Source organism: Cuculus canorus, chromosome 3, assembly GCF_017976375.1.
Source record: "Cuculus canorus isolate bCucCan1 chromosome 3, bCucCan1.pri, whole genome shotgun sequence".
In the NCBI taxonomy this organism is placed as follows: domain Eukaryota; kingdom Metazoa; phylum Chordata; class Aves; order Cuculiformes; family Cuculidae; genus Cuculus; species Cuculus canorus.
Window position 1 is genome coordinate 77,405,446 of NC_071403.1, and position 16,581 is coordinate 77,422,026.

General features: G+C 37.9%; 1 protein-coding gene across 8 annotated transcripts in view; it reads left to right on the forward strand.

Moving 5' to 3' along the window:
- EML6 (EMAP like 6) overlaps positions 1-16,581 on the forward strand; it is a 120,229-nt gene that overhangs the window by 88,255 nt on the left and 15,393 nt on the right. For 5 of the 8 annotated variants that reach the window (XR_008449163.1, XM_054062880.1, XM_009560970.2 and 2 more), the window contains 7 exons: positions 328-416; positions 1,007-1,183; positions 1,294-1,495; positions 1,725-1,851; positions 13,548-13,626; positions 14,728-14,857; positions 16,082-16,180. Coding sequence is in view for 4 of the 8 variants with exons in the window: in XM_054062880.1 (XP_053918855.1) it covers positions 328-416; positions 1,007-1,183; positions 1,294-1,495; positions 1,725-1,851; positions 13,548-13,626; positions 14,728-14,857; positions 16,082-16,180 (903 nt within the window). In the remaining 4 variants the exon portion in view is untranslated. Of the gene's footprint in view, positions 1-327; positions 417-1,006; positions 1,184-1,293; positions 1,496-1,724; positions 1,852-7,105; positions 7,232-10,472; positions 11,936-13,547; positions 13,627-14,727; positions 14,858-16,081; positions 16,181-16,581 lie in introns of those variants that run through there. The other 3 variants (XR_008449164.1, XR_008449166.1, XR_008449165.1) reach the window with 3 other exon arrangements.

The following is a 16,581-nucleotide window of genomic DNA, read 5'->3' on the forward strand; positions in this document are numbered from 1 at the left end:
ATTAATAGTAAATGCTTTCCATTGCCATTGATGATGGAAAACACAAGCAAAATATTTCTTCTTATAAGAAAGTGATTTGCTGCAAGGCAGTAATTTTTTAATTGGGTGCTATTTAAACTATTACTTCTGCAGTGAATCAGGAAAATAGGATTCTTATGAGAGTGATTGTAAGCACCTGTTACACTCTTGCTATGAATAACTCTCTGGAGGAAATTTTTTTGCTTTAACCCCAAAAATCTTTTCCTTTTAATCGAAAGAAAGTTAAGAAAGTTCATAATCTTCATAATAATGAATAAGATTCATAATAAACTCTTATTTTATTTTCAGGAAAGTTATTGCAAGTCAATTCTGGAGCCAAAGAACAATTATTTTTTGAAGCACCAAGGGGGAAAAGGCATATTATAAGAATTGCTGAGGTAAGAATTATGTGTAGTGGACTTCTTACTGTGAAAGTTATTTTTCTGGACTGTTGAAGTATTTTGTCTTCAAATGATAAAATTTTTCTAATCTACTATATTTACAGTCATTAGAAATTGAATTATTTAATAATTCTGTAAGGTGTCTTTCCTAGCATTTTTAAATGGTAGAACTTGCAACTTTCTGTTTATATCTCTAAATTTATTTTGGTTTGTTTAAAGCAGTCATTTCCCATAATCCCCTTTCCTGAACAACCATCTGTTTTCTGTGTTATCACAGAAATGTGTGGATACAGATTATAAGCAATCTTTGACCAGTATGAGCTGACTTATAACGATGTTGATTATTTGTGACAAGTACTTCTACAAAATTGCCAATGTTTAGCACCTCAAAAATGTTTAAAGAGATTTGTATCCGGATGGTGCACTTCTATGGGAAAGTGGGAATGTTTAAAATTTTAAGTGTTTTGTTCTAACTAGATGGAAACGATGAACACCTTCTAATAGCAAACACAGAAAAATATACACATGAAACTGGTGTGTATTTGGTATGTATTACGATGACTTCTTTGGGGGAATTTTGATTGCAGATAGAGAAGATTGAGTGGGACACCTGGACCTGTGTTCTTGGTCCTACTTGTGAAGGAATTTGGCCCATGCACAGTGATGTCACCGTTGTAAATGCAGCCAGTCTTACAAAAGATGGAACACTGTTAGCTACAGGAGATGATTTTGGCTTTGTGAAGCTTTTTTCATATCCAGTGAAGGTAATAAGCGTATTTATTTCTGTGATTAGAAACTGTGCAAGAAAAGGAATTGAGGAAGGCACTGTCTGTATTATGTCAGACTGCTAATGTATGAATTCTTTGTGCTACAGGGCCAACATGCAAAATTCAAGAAGTATGTGGGTCACAGCGCACAGGTGACCAATGTGCGGTGGTTACACAATGATTCTGTGCTGCTGACTGTAGGTGGTGCTGATACAGCTTTGATGATCTGGACCAGAGAATTTTTGGGCATTCAGGAGAGTAAGCTGGTTGATAGTGAAGAATCAGACACAGATGCGGAAGAAGATGGAGGTAAAGCAGATTGCATAAAACATGTCTTTGATTTAGTCTTTATTCCACAGAGACTCACACAGGCATTTAACTTGAAGTGGGCAAGAAACTTCCACATGCTAAAGTTCAGTGCAGGGAGAGCTTGGTAGGATTTGTTTCCTTCCTTTTATTGCTGTGGATCTTCTTGTTTTCTATTCTTCCACTATGAAACAAGGGTACTTTGTTTTATTTTATGTTTTATTTTTCTAAGGTTATGATAGTGATGTTGCAAGAGAAAAAGCGATTGACTATACCACTAAGATCTATGCAGTAAGCATCCGAGAAATGGAAGGGATAAAACCACATCAGCAGCTTAAGGAAGTTTCAGTAGAAGAGAGGTATGTCACACAAAGGCATTCATTTCCAAATGTACATTGTGTTTTTTAGAATCTCTTTTCATTCAACTATTAGTCCTTAGAAATAAGACAGGGATTTTAAAATTCACAAGTTAACATTCTGTGATTCTGTGGTTTAAAATGATGTTCCTAGGGCGCAACGTGTCAAAGTGATGGAGAAAAATATGTATCTGCAAGTAAAACACCTGTGACTGTTGTGTTCTCTTCTGCTGTTCACTTAAGCAGTGATATTCTTTCCTAGTTAGTATGTATAGCTGTGCAAATGTCTGCAGTGGGGTGTTTGTGACATGGTGAGTTTGTAAATGCTTTGTTGTTCAGGCTTTCGTTAATGTTCTCATGGAAAGATTTTCAGTTGCTTATAATTGTGTCAGGTTGTTACTGTTAAAGCTGAAGTTTCCCCTGGTACATGTTGGCCTTAGGCTGAATTATTCTGAAAAATATAAACTGGAAGGAGAATAGTACTGTAGAGGACAGTAAAGAAAAGAGGTATAAGAGCTAAGCATAGAGAGTGAGACTCAGTGAAACACAGATGTAGGGGAATGGGTGGGTAAAAACTGACTGGGACAGAACAGGAGTACCTATAACCAGGAAAGTACATTCCCGTTTGTAATCTGGAACAGCAAATTTACACGTGTGAATCCAGCTGATGACACAGCTGTGAATCCATGGAGTCAGTCACTTTTGATAGAAGTTCTTTTTATATGTGGTCATTCTTTTATCATGAGTTTTCTTGCTTTTTGGTCATTGACGAAAAGGGCTGCTATGGGTTAACCCACAGAAGGAATTTAAGTTTAGTTGTTTTCCTTCAGTTTACCCAGAACACATGACCAGTAACAATACCAGTAGCATGATGACATATTGTTCTCCCCAGAGGGATCCTGCCCTGGTTAGAGAACAGGATACAGAGTCCTCAGGGAACACATAGGGTGTGGAAGTAAGCACTTGTTCACTGTAGGATCTCTTCTGCAGGTGTTGCAAATGATGAGGGCTGTGTGTAGAAACAGGCTGGGGTGGCAAGAAGAGTGCACTCTGGAGCCTGTGGAAAGCTGCCTTCTTGCCATTCCTGCTTCTGTCACAGGCATTCTTGGTGATGGCTTGCAAGCAGAGTATTTTTAAGGCAGCCTCTAACTCAGTGTGCCTCAATTCCTGCTGTCAGCTGAGAGAAGTACAGCTGAATTTGCAGAAAAATCACATACTCACAGCTGCACACGGAGGTCATTTAAGCAATTCTCTGAACAAACATGTAACATAATTGCATTGAACAGGTTAAGGTCTAAGGTTCTTCTACTTGACCACTGAAAATTAGTGGGAGCTTTCAAGACTTTTGCCTTTAAATCTCCTTGGTGTCCTGATTCGCAAGATACAAAATGGAGTTAGTAATAATTCCTCTGAAAAACAGAAACAGATTTGGTTTTAAACCTCACAAAGAATGCAGTGCTAAACATCATGGTCAGAAAGTAATAATAATTTTCTACTTAGTATTTGAATAGGAGAACAAATGTTGAGTGTGAAAGATAAGAATAAATATGTTGCACCTCTTATTTTTTTTAACCACAGTATTTGAAAAAAAAAACCCACATAGCAGGAGGATTAGTGATTTTTTTTTTTCCAATACAATGTTGGGCCATAACTATTTATTTTCCTCTTCTTTTAAGGATATTGCTTTCCATTTTTCCATTCACTCATATATTCCTCCATTTTTCTATAAAAATGCATCTATTAAATATAAATGTTTTGACATTGAGTTAAAAGGAAAAAAGAATTGTTTTGTGTGAATACAGCTAAATTGTTATTATACCTGCAACAACAGGAGCCAATGGTACAGTGGCCAAATGCACCAGAAACCCTTGTACCTTTCCAGCTGCATTATTCTGCTTTCGTGTTGCAAAAGCAACTGTAGAGTGAGTTTAATTGACCGAGTAAGCTGGGCTTACAGTTGTTTTGTACTAGTGAATTACCAACAATATATGCATAAGCATCAATCTCTTTCACAGATTTTCAGCACCATTTTCAGTCCAGGAATGAAAATCACCACAGTTCCTTTGGGTTCCTAAGAAGTTTTCCTCTTCTGAAATTTGGCTGTGGTTACATGCAAGCAAGTACCCTGCTTCTCGGAGGAGTATCTTGGTCTGACACATACGCTTCAGGCTTCCTGACATTTGAATCTGTCTTTGTTCTCAGTCATCCACTGCATAAGCTGGTTCTGCTGAACCTGCTGTATTGCTGTGGAGGAAGGCACCCCTTGAAATGAACAGGCAGTTTGTCTTTTTCAACCTTTATAACAATATACGTAGTACCTGTGAAGCAGGCTTCCTGCTTGTCACACTAACCCTGATAATCCATGATGCAGGGAAAATGTGCTTTGCGCTCTCCAGCACAATAAAGCAACACTGAAGCTGGAAGCTCCTCTAGTATGCCCAGATGTTTCCACACTACCCACTCTGTTTATAGCTGGTGAGCCTGATTAAATGGGTAGACAACTCTTCAGTGGTGAGGTAGCCTCTGATTTCCATAATAGTCTCTTCATACTGACTGTAGCCTGTCTGAAGAAATAATAATATGTTCTAGACTCAAGAGAGCAAAATGGAAGGTTTTAACATTCTCTGTATCTTTTTTTCCTCTTACTTCATTTTAAAATAGCTTAAAAATAAACTCTTGTAACTGTCCTTTCTATATTTTCTGCTAAAAATGTCACAGCTATTCTTCACATTTTTAGTAAGTACTCTTTGAATTACAGCTACTTCACTATAATCACCTTTGGTACTTAGTATTTGTGTTTCAATAAACTTCAACAGATCCCATACGTTTCATATGCAGCTTGTTAGGCAAAGGTATATCCGCTCCCCTTTTTTCATCAGATTAATATTAATCACCAGAATTTATAGTCAAATGATTAGAAGCAGAAATTTGGCTGTGAAAGTTACTGGGATTTTGGGACATTGTGTTGACTACTGCAGTTGTCAAAGACTTCTATATCTGGTCACAGTTCTACCAAGCACACAATGAATGCAGAATCTAGACACTCTCAGTTATGAATGCTTCAAGGTGAAGCTGAGTTCTCTCATAAGACACCTGAATTATGAAGCAAGCTTCATAGCAGTGCTGGATTTCATCTTTTCTGAGAATACAAAAGAATGTAACAGCTAGTGAAGAATTTGTCTAACCATATTCTTAAAGCTCCTTGAAAGCACTTTTCTTTGCACCTATGAGCGTCCAAAGTGATGGTTGATCAAGCCAGACAAACGCATATGAGTACTCGGCTGTTGGTGTTCAGGAAAACCTAAGTTCTAAATCAGTGTATTCAGGATATAAAGTCTTGAAATCTCTGTGCACAGGGCTGAGTGAGATGGCAACAATTAATATTGAAGCTAGTTGAAAAGCTTTATATTTTCTGCAAAGGCACAGCTGAAGTAGCCTCTCCCAGTCCCTTCAGATTTGATGAAGGGAATCAAGAGGGTGTGTTCTATTATTTTTCAGGCAGTTACATGGGAAAACCTGATAGTCTTTTGAGGGAGAAAACTGAAGAAAGCATCCTGAATCTTTCCTCTTTATAATTGTGTTGTATGTCTGTATGAAGACTGCAAGGACTGTGCATCTGATTGGATGTACTTGCTATGAATGCTCTGAGATTGATTGCATGCTGTCTAGATTTTGAAAATTATGTTACAAGCTGGAAAGACATTTAAGTTAGAAGCAGTTAATTACAAGACCTGAAAAAATACTGTCCACTTCACTGCAAAATGCAATAAGGCTCTCAGAAGAAGAAATATCCCCCTTCCTGTATTTTCATTGTTTCTGAGACAGGAAAAAAATGTGACTTATTCATAGATACAGTGGGTAGAAACCTAGAATTAAACAAAGTAAGTTTAAATTAAGAAAAGAAAAAGAAGAGAGAAAAACAAGCTTCCCGCTCGAGCAACAGAGAGGAATAACTGGGGCTGTTGCTCTGAGCTGCTTCCTGAGGGTAAAGACTTCTACACTTAGTATGTTTCTTTCTTTAAATAGTAGTATTCAGAAGGTGAATTGCTGATGAACAAGTTATTTCTCTGCTTATATAATACAAATATGCTTCAAGGTATTGTGTGACACCTAGGAGACAGTTTTGGTTCAAGAAGATGGCTGGTTTATTTTCGTCTTTATTATAGCTGCATTTCCACCTTACTAACTTTTATGTCTGCTAGAATAATCTTGCAGGACTCTATGCTTCTGTAATATTAGGAGCGGTGAATCTGAAAAACTCAAAGTACTTTATGTCTCTAGAAGTAACAAATGAGTATACAATTCAGGAGGAGTTTGATCTCAGGAACTGTGATTGTGTCTCCTGAAGCAACTGCAAGTATGCGGTTGAGAAATGGTGCAGGCAGTGCTGGGTTACGAGGGGAAAGCTTTGTAACAAACACTACCCGTCTGGAAAGGAATCAACAGTTCAAGAATTACTCCCTCCAAATTAATACAAAGACTTACTCTGCTGGTTTTTTGTCAAAAGACAGATGCCAGCAATTCTTGTCCCTTCTCTCCCCCATCGTGAGAGAGAAGGAGAGTCGGAGGACAGATTTGATGTAATACTCAATACAAGATAACTGTGACTTTGAACAGCTGCTCTATTACTACCTAGCTTGTGCTTTCTGCTGAGCACAATCTAGCAAGATGAAAAGGAAATCTATATTACACTGGTCTTCTCCAGATTTCCAGAATATTGGGCCCCTAAGCAGATTAGTTGGAGAAATTTAATGATTATAAAGGCCAAAAAAATTATATATTACAAACTTGGGGTAATAGTAGAGTTTTTCCTTAGAAAATGAAAATTAAAGCCCTTTTTCTCCCATCTCATTTGTTTACATAATGAAAATAATGATGATTCTGCAAATATCTTTGAGGTATGTAGGAGTTACATGACTGATTTTACTCACAAGATTTGAAATAAATCATGGCCTGGTATTTTTGTGCGAGACCCAAGATTTACAGTCTCTGTCAGCAGTTATAGCTTTAGGATGGAAAAATATCAGGAGAGATGAGCCTGAGGAACAATTTTTAAATGTCTTGCAGCTGTATTAGTCGGTACATTTGGTTGAGATAATTAATTGTTTGTTGTTTCTCTCTCCCCTCCCTAACCTTCTTTTCATCTTCTCCCTTTCCATGTTTGCCCTCCTACCCTCCCCACCCGCCCTTATTTCTCTCTTCCTTTTTTTGCTCCTCTGATTGGCATCCTCTTCTTTGCTCTGCCTCTATGATACAGAAGCAGGGTGCCAATGAGAGGTGCTGCAGGAGCAGTCTCGCGGTGTGGGAGCTCCAAGAGCAGTGCTCCCACACCACAGGACCACTTGGTCACTGGTGGGACTGTCCCAGACAATCCAGGACAATTGTAAGCTATACAGTGTGTTAATGTAGGAATTGTGCTTCATATTGGAAAAGGGCTAACTTTTGAACTGGGACCATTTTAAGAGGCAAAGAATTTATGTGATGAGAAGTATGATGAAAGATATATTTGCATTTTGCGTTCTACTAACCGCTAACTTATATCCTATGTTTGCAGCTTTCATTTAGTTTGATTTGCATGACTCTACATAAACTGAAAACTCTTGTAATATACCTGGTGATGGAAAACCCTTTAAAGCAGGTTGAATGTATAGAAAACAAAAAGCAGCATTAGCATGTTTGTCTAGTTTTATGTTTTCTTAACATACTGGCTTGTCTCACTCTCTGCGAGTTATCTGTGTCAGAGCCTGTTCTCAATTGTGTTATTTTGCATCATTTGTAATCATATGATCCGATAAAGATGAAACATTAAATGGTTAAGAAGCTGGATTTTCTCTCTTCAAATATTATTCTTTTATTTATTTATTTAAAACATCATGAGCTGAATTATTAACCTTTCAGAACAGCGGCCACAAGTGGCAAGTACAAGCTTTTGTACCATAAACTGCGTTATTAGACATATGGTTACAAAATTTGTTCATGCACTTTTACATGCACGCTTCTGTGGGTGCCATGTAAAAGCTTTGAATGTGAATCTGTGTTGTATTTGTGTGTAGGTGGGAACTATTCAAAATTTATCTGGAAAAACACATCTCTGGAGTGGAGAAAGTAACTTTGGGCTTATTTCAGCAGAAACTTACTCTTTGAGAATGAGTAGCGTCCTTTGGAATATTCACTTTTACTTTCTCAACAGCCTTATGTCAAGTTACTGCGTCCTAAATGGATTTGGCAGTGTGCTGGTTTCATCACAGTTATCCCCAAGGCTTGAACACATTGTGGCTCATATTATCACAGTCCCTGCCAACCTACTGAACTCGGAGTCAATCTCATTTGTCCCACAGGTCAGCACGAAGCTGACCCAAAGGTCTTTTTCATTTGTGTGACACTTACTGGGTGTGGAATTGAGGGATGCCAATACTGTCACAATGCACAACATACTATCAAGATTTCTCTCTCTGCACTTGAGCACCTTCTGTGCTGAGGTTGATGCAAAATATTCAGGGTTATTGCATAGGTTGTAGTCCTGGATGGATTGCAAAAGCATTGTTTCCTATATGTTTTGTTATTCTGGGGAAGGACGCTATTTTATCTGCCCATTATTTTTTATCTCCAGCGCAAAAGTTCTCCATATGCTACTGATTGAATAGTTTTACTTATACAATGAAGACAGCTTCAAAACATGTCAGAGTTTATGTAAGGAATAATAAAACAAATGGAAAAGACCCTTCCTCTCAAACAGAATCACAAACCCTTAGAGAAGCCTCAGGATAGACCTTCCAGAATGCACTACAGCTGCGTTGGTTCTGATGCCTTGGTATTATATGGGGAGGATTCTCCTGAAGTCTCATTACCTGAGATATTCAAAACTTTTTAGCTCAAAGACAGAAATGTAGGTTTTGCCTACAGCAGTTGTATTCCTTGAACCGGGGTTTAGCAAAGAGATCTGAGGGATCTTCCAGACAGCTCTGTCTGTCCAATGTATTATGTACGAGAGCTTGATATGCAATAGGACCAGCCTGTCTACAATAGTTGTTTAGTTTAACAGCTTTATGAGACGTTTAGAACAATAAACTTGTTAAAAAATGAAGGCCTTCAGATTTCATGCAGAACTGATTATGCTTCTTAGTAATCTGCTTTTCTGCTTGTTTCACATTTGGAGACTGAACCAGAATGACATGTGAATGCAATGACTAGCTTCCCTTACAAAACATGAAAATGGCTATCATGACCGTATGTTCTGCAATACCTTTTCATTTTTTTAAAGAGTGCATCAGCATACATGTGAGATCATAAATACAGCAACCATGCTAAGGCTTTTTCAGTACTATGCTTTTAAAAAACAACTTAGATCACAGTTAATGTTTCCCTTTAGTTTTGTTTCAGCTTTACTTTGATCCACTGTGTTAGAAAGTAGGATATTTTCATATTGAACACTATTCTCTTTTGTTGTCTCGTGTTATCTGCAAAAGGTAAAGGAAAAGTAACAGCAGGAAAAGTTGTATGTAACACTCCCATGTATATTGGGATGGGAAATCCCAAGAGTTTAGAATTCACAAAATCTTCTAGTTACTTTGTAAAGCTCTAGTTCTGCATCAGTTTTAGGGCACATGGGAGTTTCCTTCTGTCAACTAGAGGCAGCACGCTTTTGAAAGCTGCTTTTACATTTTTTCTGAAATGAACAGTACGTATTTTTAAATGTTGGATTTTTAATTCTGTTATTGAGGCAAACCTACCAGTACTGGAACGTCTCACCTCTCTCTGAACCTTGCTTTCCCTTCCTGAGAGCAGTCCTGCTCATTTTTATTTTTGTGTAGCAGCCCAGTGTGTTCCCTCTCTCGTTAGCAGCCATCTAAACACACACATTAGTCTCCCGTTGGGACACTCTTCGTCTTCTTCCCCATCCATTTCTGCTAGCCCCAGCCCACGACCTTCTCCATGTCTGGATGTTTTTGTCCATCTGTCCCTGTTCCAAACCTCATTGTTTGTTGCTTCTGTGCAACGTTGTTTCTGAAGATCCAATTCTGTTCCCATTGGCCTCAGGACAAAACATTTGTGTTCTTGCCAGTTTAGTACTGATGCAGACAGCATCTCTCATCAGAGAGCAATTATACCATGCACTCTAAAAACATGAGTTGGTTATCCCTGTCCCTTAGAATATATCATAACAATTTTTGGACTGCATTTTCTCTCCTTTATTTTCCATCTCAATTGACCTAACTTTCCCCCACACCTTACTTTGGCCCTGTTCTCTGAGATCACGCCTCTTCTTCTCAACGTGCCTCCCTCTTCCAAAACCCCATTCCCCGCTCCTCCTACCCTACCAAGCTCTCAGTGTGTATGTCTGCTATTCTATATCCCAGTGCTGCCTGTTCACCCTACCTGTGATTTAGGTTCCTGTTCCTATTCATCTGTCTCGGCCATTTCAGATAGCAGCTTTGGTTAGGTGAGAGTGAATGAGTGGTCACTTGTGCCTCTTTACATTTGTGCGTGAAGACCCATAAAAGTGGGTGAGATTTTTGTCGGTTTAAATCTGGAGTTGGCTCACTGATTTATAACCATGCATACCTGTGTAAGCATATCATCATGATAATCATTAGTAACAGAAATTTTATTTGCTGTATTCACAGTATCTAAAGAACTGAAAGGCCTCTAATGTCTGACTGCATCTTCTCTTTCCTGGAACTCATTCATCCCATACATAATATAGCCACGTTTATTTTAAATTACTGGAGAGAAACCGTTAATGCTTGTGTTATGTTTTAACTTGCTTTCCTTTGGAGGCAGGGAATTGTCAAGTAAGTACTAACAACACACAGCACAGAAAATGCCAGATTGCTGTGAATGTACAGTGCAGATTGTATAGGTCAGGAGAGGTAAATATATGTAATTTGCTATAGTGCAAATTTCTTGTCTTGATGCTGCCATCTTAGGTATAAAAATAAATCAGATGTAGTTACAGACTTGCTAAAAATGAAACGACTTATTAAAATGTTAACAATTTGATGCTGGTTTACATTTGTTTTATTAAGATGATGATAAGGCAATGAATGTATACGTGTGTGTGTATATACGTGTACATGTATATATGAATGCACACAACATTTGTGTTTGTGTATAATGTGAATAGATATATAAAAAAGTATATGTGTGCATGTGTATGTTTCCAAATTAAATCTCATGCTTACAATCTAGTGATTCTCAGTCATGTCATAGTAGTAGTGTTCTCTTGCTTTCATACAAGAAGTCTGGCTTGTTCTTGTCATAAACTTTAACTGATACTCCCAGGTAAAGCAATGTAAAAATGATCCATGATAAAATTACACTAAAACAGAAAAGAGAGCAGGAAGCATGCAAAAAAAATTATTATTTATATAAGTGCTGATTCAAAGGCCTTAATAAATCTGGGCTAAAATGGCTTTTGCTGTAGCATCGAGTAATGATTGTATTTTGTAAGAGAATTAGGTTTTGTAATCATTTCCTCCGCCCCTTCTCCACTGGTGACTGCGCTGCTCCTCGGTCCAATTACCACTGCTGCTTATGTAAAGTGACTTGATTGACCACTCTCACAGAAAATAAAGGTACTTGTTTTCCTGTGAACAAAAAGTACAAGCTGTCCCTGTAAGTTGGCCTACCAGTGAACAATTATGAGGCTAAATTGCAGGCTGAACTAGGAGAGAAAACAAGCATCCATTGTGTGACATTCTCAACAGTGCTTATGAGACTGTTAAGTTTCTACCGGTTTCCATCCCTTGTCGGGCACCTGAAAATAAACAAGCACATGGAATCGCATTCTCTTTCAGTATAAATTGTGCAGGAAGCATGGATGCAGCTTCCTTTTTTTTCCTCTGTCCTGTAGGATCTTTAGTTCAGAGTATACCCAGGGTAATGACGTTTCTGAATTTGTAGACTGGTGCACTCTTTAATTTCTGTTTTAGTTCTTGCTGGCATGCTTGAGTAGCATGTGTGGTGCCACAAAGGAATGTCTGATCAACTCTAAATATGCTTGTGCATGAGTAAAGTGGTCAGAAGTACACCTAAACTGTATTAAGTTTCTTACTTGGCTTTGTTTGCTGCTTACAAGGGGATCAAGGTAACTCTTTCACTCTTCTAATGTCACAAGATCACCTGCTAATGTACTTTGCTAGTACTTAGTGAGTGTGCTTGTTTGCTTGAGAAGTGGGTTAGTTTATTTACTTCCAGCTTTGATCTGTCTTGTTTCGAGCTCAGATTTTCATGCTGCTTTCTCCTGCAATACCTATTCGAGCTGTGTAGCAACAAGTGTTCTAGCTGTGCGTTTTGTCAATTGTTGCATTTAATAATTTCCATTAGAAAATACAATTCCAGAATAAAGAAGCCCCCTCTAAGCAAAAGATATTTTGTTCTCTGCAGTTAATTTTTGCAAAACAAGAATTAATGAAAGTTACAGTATAAGGAAAAGAACAATTTCATTTTGACAGCATAAATAATAAAGTGTTTTGAGTTTGCACCTTTTTGAAATATTAAACTGTGGAAATGCTTTCCGAATTTGAGTATTTATTAAATAAATTGAGGCCAGCTTTTTAGTTTTTTGCTTACAGAACCCCACTGCCGTTTAACCCTGTGTCCCATATCTGGAATTGGAGATTAAAGGCATGCGGGGGGGGAGGGGGGGTTGTTATTATTATTATAGTAGCCATCAAGGGATGTTAGAACAAGCATTTAACCACAGTTTCAGGTATTATTCTTTTGCCATCACCACCTCTACCCCAATCTACTAGCAATGCCCAATTTCTAAGTAAAAGATGATCAAACATGATAAAGAATCCCAGCCACGTTTCTACTTTCTCCAGTAAACCCGTGCAATTTTTCTGGCTCTGTTCTGGTCTTGTCGGGGTTAGAATTAGCCCTCATGAATTTTTGTTAACAAAAAGGGAAGATTAAATTAACACAATGGTCGTCCTCCAAATTCAAGCCAGTGCAGCTTGAATTTTGTAAGGGGTTTGATTTTGTAAGGTCATCACTTCAAGAGGCTGAGCTCCTTCTGCTCCTTTTAGGTTTGTGCCTCATTTTTTTCTTGGGAGAGTTGAGTCAAATATTAACAATAAAGGTTATCTGTCTTTAAGGACAATTTGCAAAAGTCAAATTTTGTTTCAGTCTGTGTTCTACATTTGTCCCTTTAGCTACTTTTGGGAACTGTAATTAATAAAAATGCTTTGCTGGCCTTAGTCTCTGTTAAATTCACATGGATGGATGACTTGTACATTTTAAAATGTAATCACTTTATCTCTAATATGATTTTGAGAGGATTTTAACAAAGTCTTGTCTGGGCTTTGTGATGGAGCTTCTCAGAAGAAGCGAGGGTGGGGAAAGGTCAGCTGCCAACGTTAGAAAATCTTCTAGATTGTTTCTGAAAGCAACAATTTACTATCGTTTAGTATTCAAGGATTTTCCCATGGATTGAAAACATAATGATTTAAAAAAAATGAAAATGTTGTACAGTGGTCTGTTCTACATCTACATCAATGTTATTTCTGCTGTTTCCATCAAAAGGCACACAATTTCACTCAGTTTATCCTACAAGTCTAAAAGAAGCGAGGCATTAGGCTCATACAGTTGCAACTGACCATTTCCTGTTCACGTACAAAACATATGCTGTGTTTTTTGAAGGTTTTATTTTGCTTTCAAACATCTTGATTGTTGTCTTTTTTAAATGTTTGTTTCAGACCGCCAGTTAGCAGAGCTGCTCCTCAACCTGAAAAACTGCAAAAGAATAATATCAACAAAAAAAAGAAACTGGTTGAGGTCAGGCTTCATATTGTTTCATCTGCTTTAGAAGTAATATGTGCTGGGTGAAGTTCATCCCTATTTTGAGGGCAGAAAGTCATGCGTAGGTAGAAGAGAAAAGAAAGAAATTTCTAGAAAGTGCATTTAGCCCTGGTGGCAAGCATCAGAAGGAGGAACCTAAAATTCAAGGTGTTACAGCTTACCTGTAATATCAGCTGTCTCTAAACTCAAAATTCATGTAGGGAAAATAATTTGCATGATTTTGAATCATGAAATTTGCTCATTTGCTTTGGAACATATATTTTCCCCCAAACTGTAGGGCCCCCAAACAATGTTTTTGAATTTCCACGCAATATGCTGAGCAAGGAACATTCTGAGATCTGTGTGGACAGTTTGCAACCATTGCTTGGCCTGTCAATGCTGTTTAAATTGTTCAAAGTGAGCTGTAATTGTGCTTGGGACAGATGCAGCAAGTCTGTCTTCTGGGCTATGAAAGCAACTTTAACAACAATCCATTATCCCTCATTGTGTTTCTGGAGGAAATTTCCTTGGCAATTGCTTATTGTAAGCTGAACTTACACCTCTGATTAATGTTTTAAATGTAGATTTACTTACAGTCTGCTTTTGCTTCTTAGAGGATTTTAAGGTCAGAATTTGTCTGTTAAAATTTGCTAGTTTATGAGAATTATTTTTGAAGACCTTAAAGGAGAAGCAAAGACATTTGCAAATACCTGATGCCCTGTACAGCTATTAAACTGTGATGGGGAGATTACTAAAATTGGACTTTTTTTTTTTTTTTTTTGACTTTTATATATTTTGAATGGAAAGTTACAGAAACAAAACATTGACAGCCGGCTGAATTATTAAAGAAATGATACTATCAATGCAGGGCTTTGGTTGACCAATTAAAGTGTTGTAGATAGTCTGAGAATGTGATGCCTCAATAAATTAGCTGAACAGGAATAACTGATTAGTTATCGTTTAATTATTCTAGTGCCTCTACAAGATATTTGTTGCTCACGTAATTACTTTAGAACTGCGCTTATGTGATCCAAACTCTGTTAATCTTCTTGTTTCTTCTCTCATTTCCCTCTTCTTTCTTTCTGTTTCTTTGACTAGGAGCTGGCTTTAGACCATGTTTTTGGATACAGAGGATTTGATTGCCGCAACAACCTTCATTACCTAAATGATGGTGCTGATATTATTTTCCACACAGCTGCAGCAGGCATAGTTCAAAATCTTTCTACTGGTAATCCAACTTGAAACAATATTTTGAGATGAAAAATGTTTTACAAGCAAGATGTTTCTTATTGAAATTCTTAACTTTTTAACATTCCTGTAACTTTCTCACATTTTTCATCTTGATAAATAACACAAAATTATTTTAGATGGCTATTGTATTAGACAGGCAATTTCTCCAGTTCAGGTCATCCTGTAAAGCCATTCTGCTCCTTTCAGCAAGAATGAGATTCTGCTCGGAAACATAATAAAAACATGCTTTGTTTCTGCAGTTGCGCCTTGCTAAAATCCGTGCGGAAGGCACAGGAATGGCTTTCTCAGAGGAGAAAGCCTAGGTTATGAAATTACTAATACTGCAAAAATGTTAGAAGCAGTAACATCCATCGTTTCATTTTGAGTTGTTTTAGCAAAGTGATACTCCAGGAAAGGGCACATTTTGATGCAGTACAGTGTGAGCAAGTTGCTCTTCAGAAAGGGTAGAAATATTCCCTGCCCCTTTGGTAATGAAAAGGAGGAAAAGTAGCAAAAATTTGTCTGGCCTTAAGCTGTTGCGCAAACATCTCTGTGTTCTTCATGTATCTCAAGAAAGATAGGAATTAAAGGCATTTTGGCTTTATTTGATTCCTGTTTGGTGCCACGGTGAACCAAGCAGTCACAGCAATGCGCTCAGCAGCTCTGCAGCCGAGAAGGGGTGGAGGCAGAAAAGCTGCTGCATCTGGTGGCCTTTGGGGACTCCAGCCCTAGTGAAGCCTCTGACCGGTGGAGCTGGGAAGCATCCTTCCATCTGTCCTTTTTTGGACCCTGTCCCCTGGGAAGATATTGCAGAGCATAGGCTTCACAGGGCTGTGCTCTCCACTTTGCTTCCACTGACTGCTTCAATTTACAGCAAAACCTGGACCAGTTTGCCAGTTTTGCTTTTTCGTGCAGTTACAGGAGGCTACAGGATGGTTCTTGAGCTGATTCCTGGTTCCCTGGATATAGCTAGTTTACCGAATATTGCTTTTATACGCATATATGTGTGTGTGTGTGCGCGCGCTAATGGTTGTGTTTGTAGAGCATTTTGTGCCTGGGAATGAGAGCAAAGCATCTGTTGACGTGGTTCTTGCCCTACCCCCAACTATCCCTTGGAGAGTAAAGAAAGAGTGTAGCAACAAGCTACTTGAATATTCTTTGCTTCAATGGTGGTTCTCTCCTCAGTACTGTTGTGCATAAAAACGTGTTTGAATTTTATTAGGTAGTCAGAGTTTCTACCTGGAGCACACTGATGACATTCTCTGCCTAACAGTGAATCAGCACCCAAAGTATAAAAATATTGTGGCTACCAGCCAGATCGGTAGGTGACTCTCCATACAACAAAGTTTTACTCAAAAATTATCAGGGGCACTGATTTATTTTGGGCTTTTTTTTTGTGTAGGGATTTTACCAGGACATGCTAGTGTTATAGTCCTCAAACATTTTCATTGATTTTAAAAGGATGATCAAGCTTCAGGATTTTCTTATTATTTCAGTTTTGTGAGATGTTGGATTTTAGAGTTAATTGTAGTGCAAATTTTGATAAACTACTCTAAATCATCCCATTGATCTGTAATCTTTATAGAACTCCCTCTTTCCTTCCTGCATCCAAGGCAGTTGTTTAGCAGGTAAAATACTTAGCATTGAAAATACAACAATAAAAATTTCCTATGCAGAAGTACAAAACCTGTATGGAATAGGAAAGAGCATAAAATCTCTGCA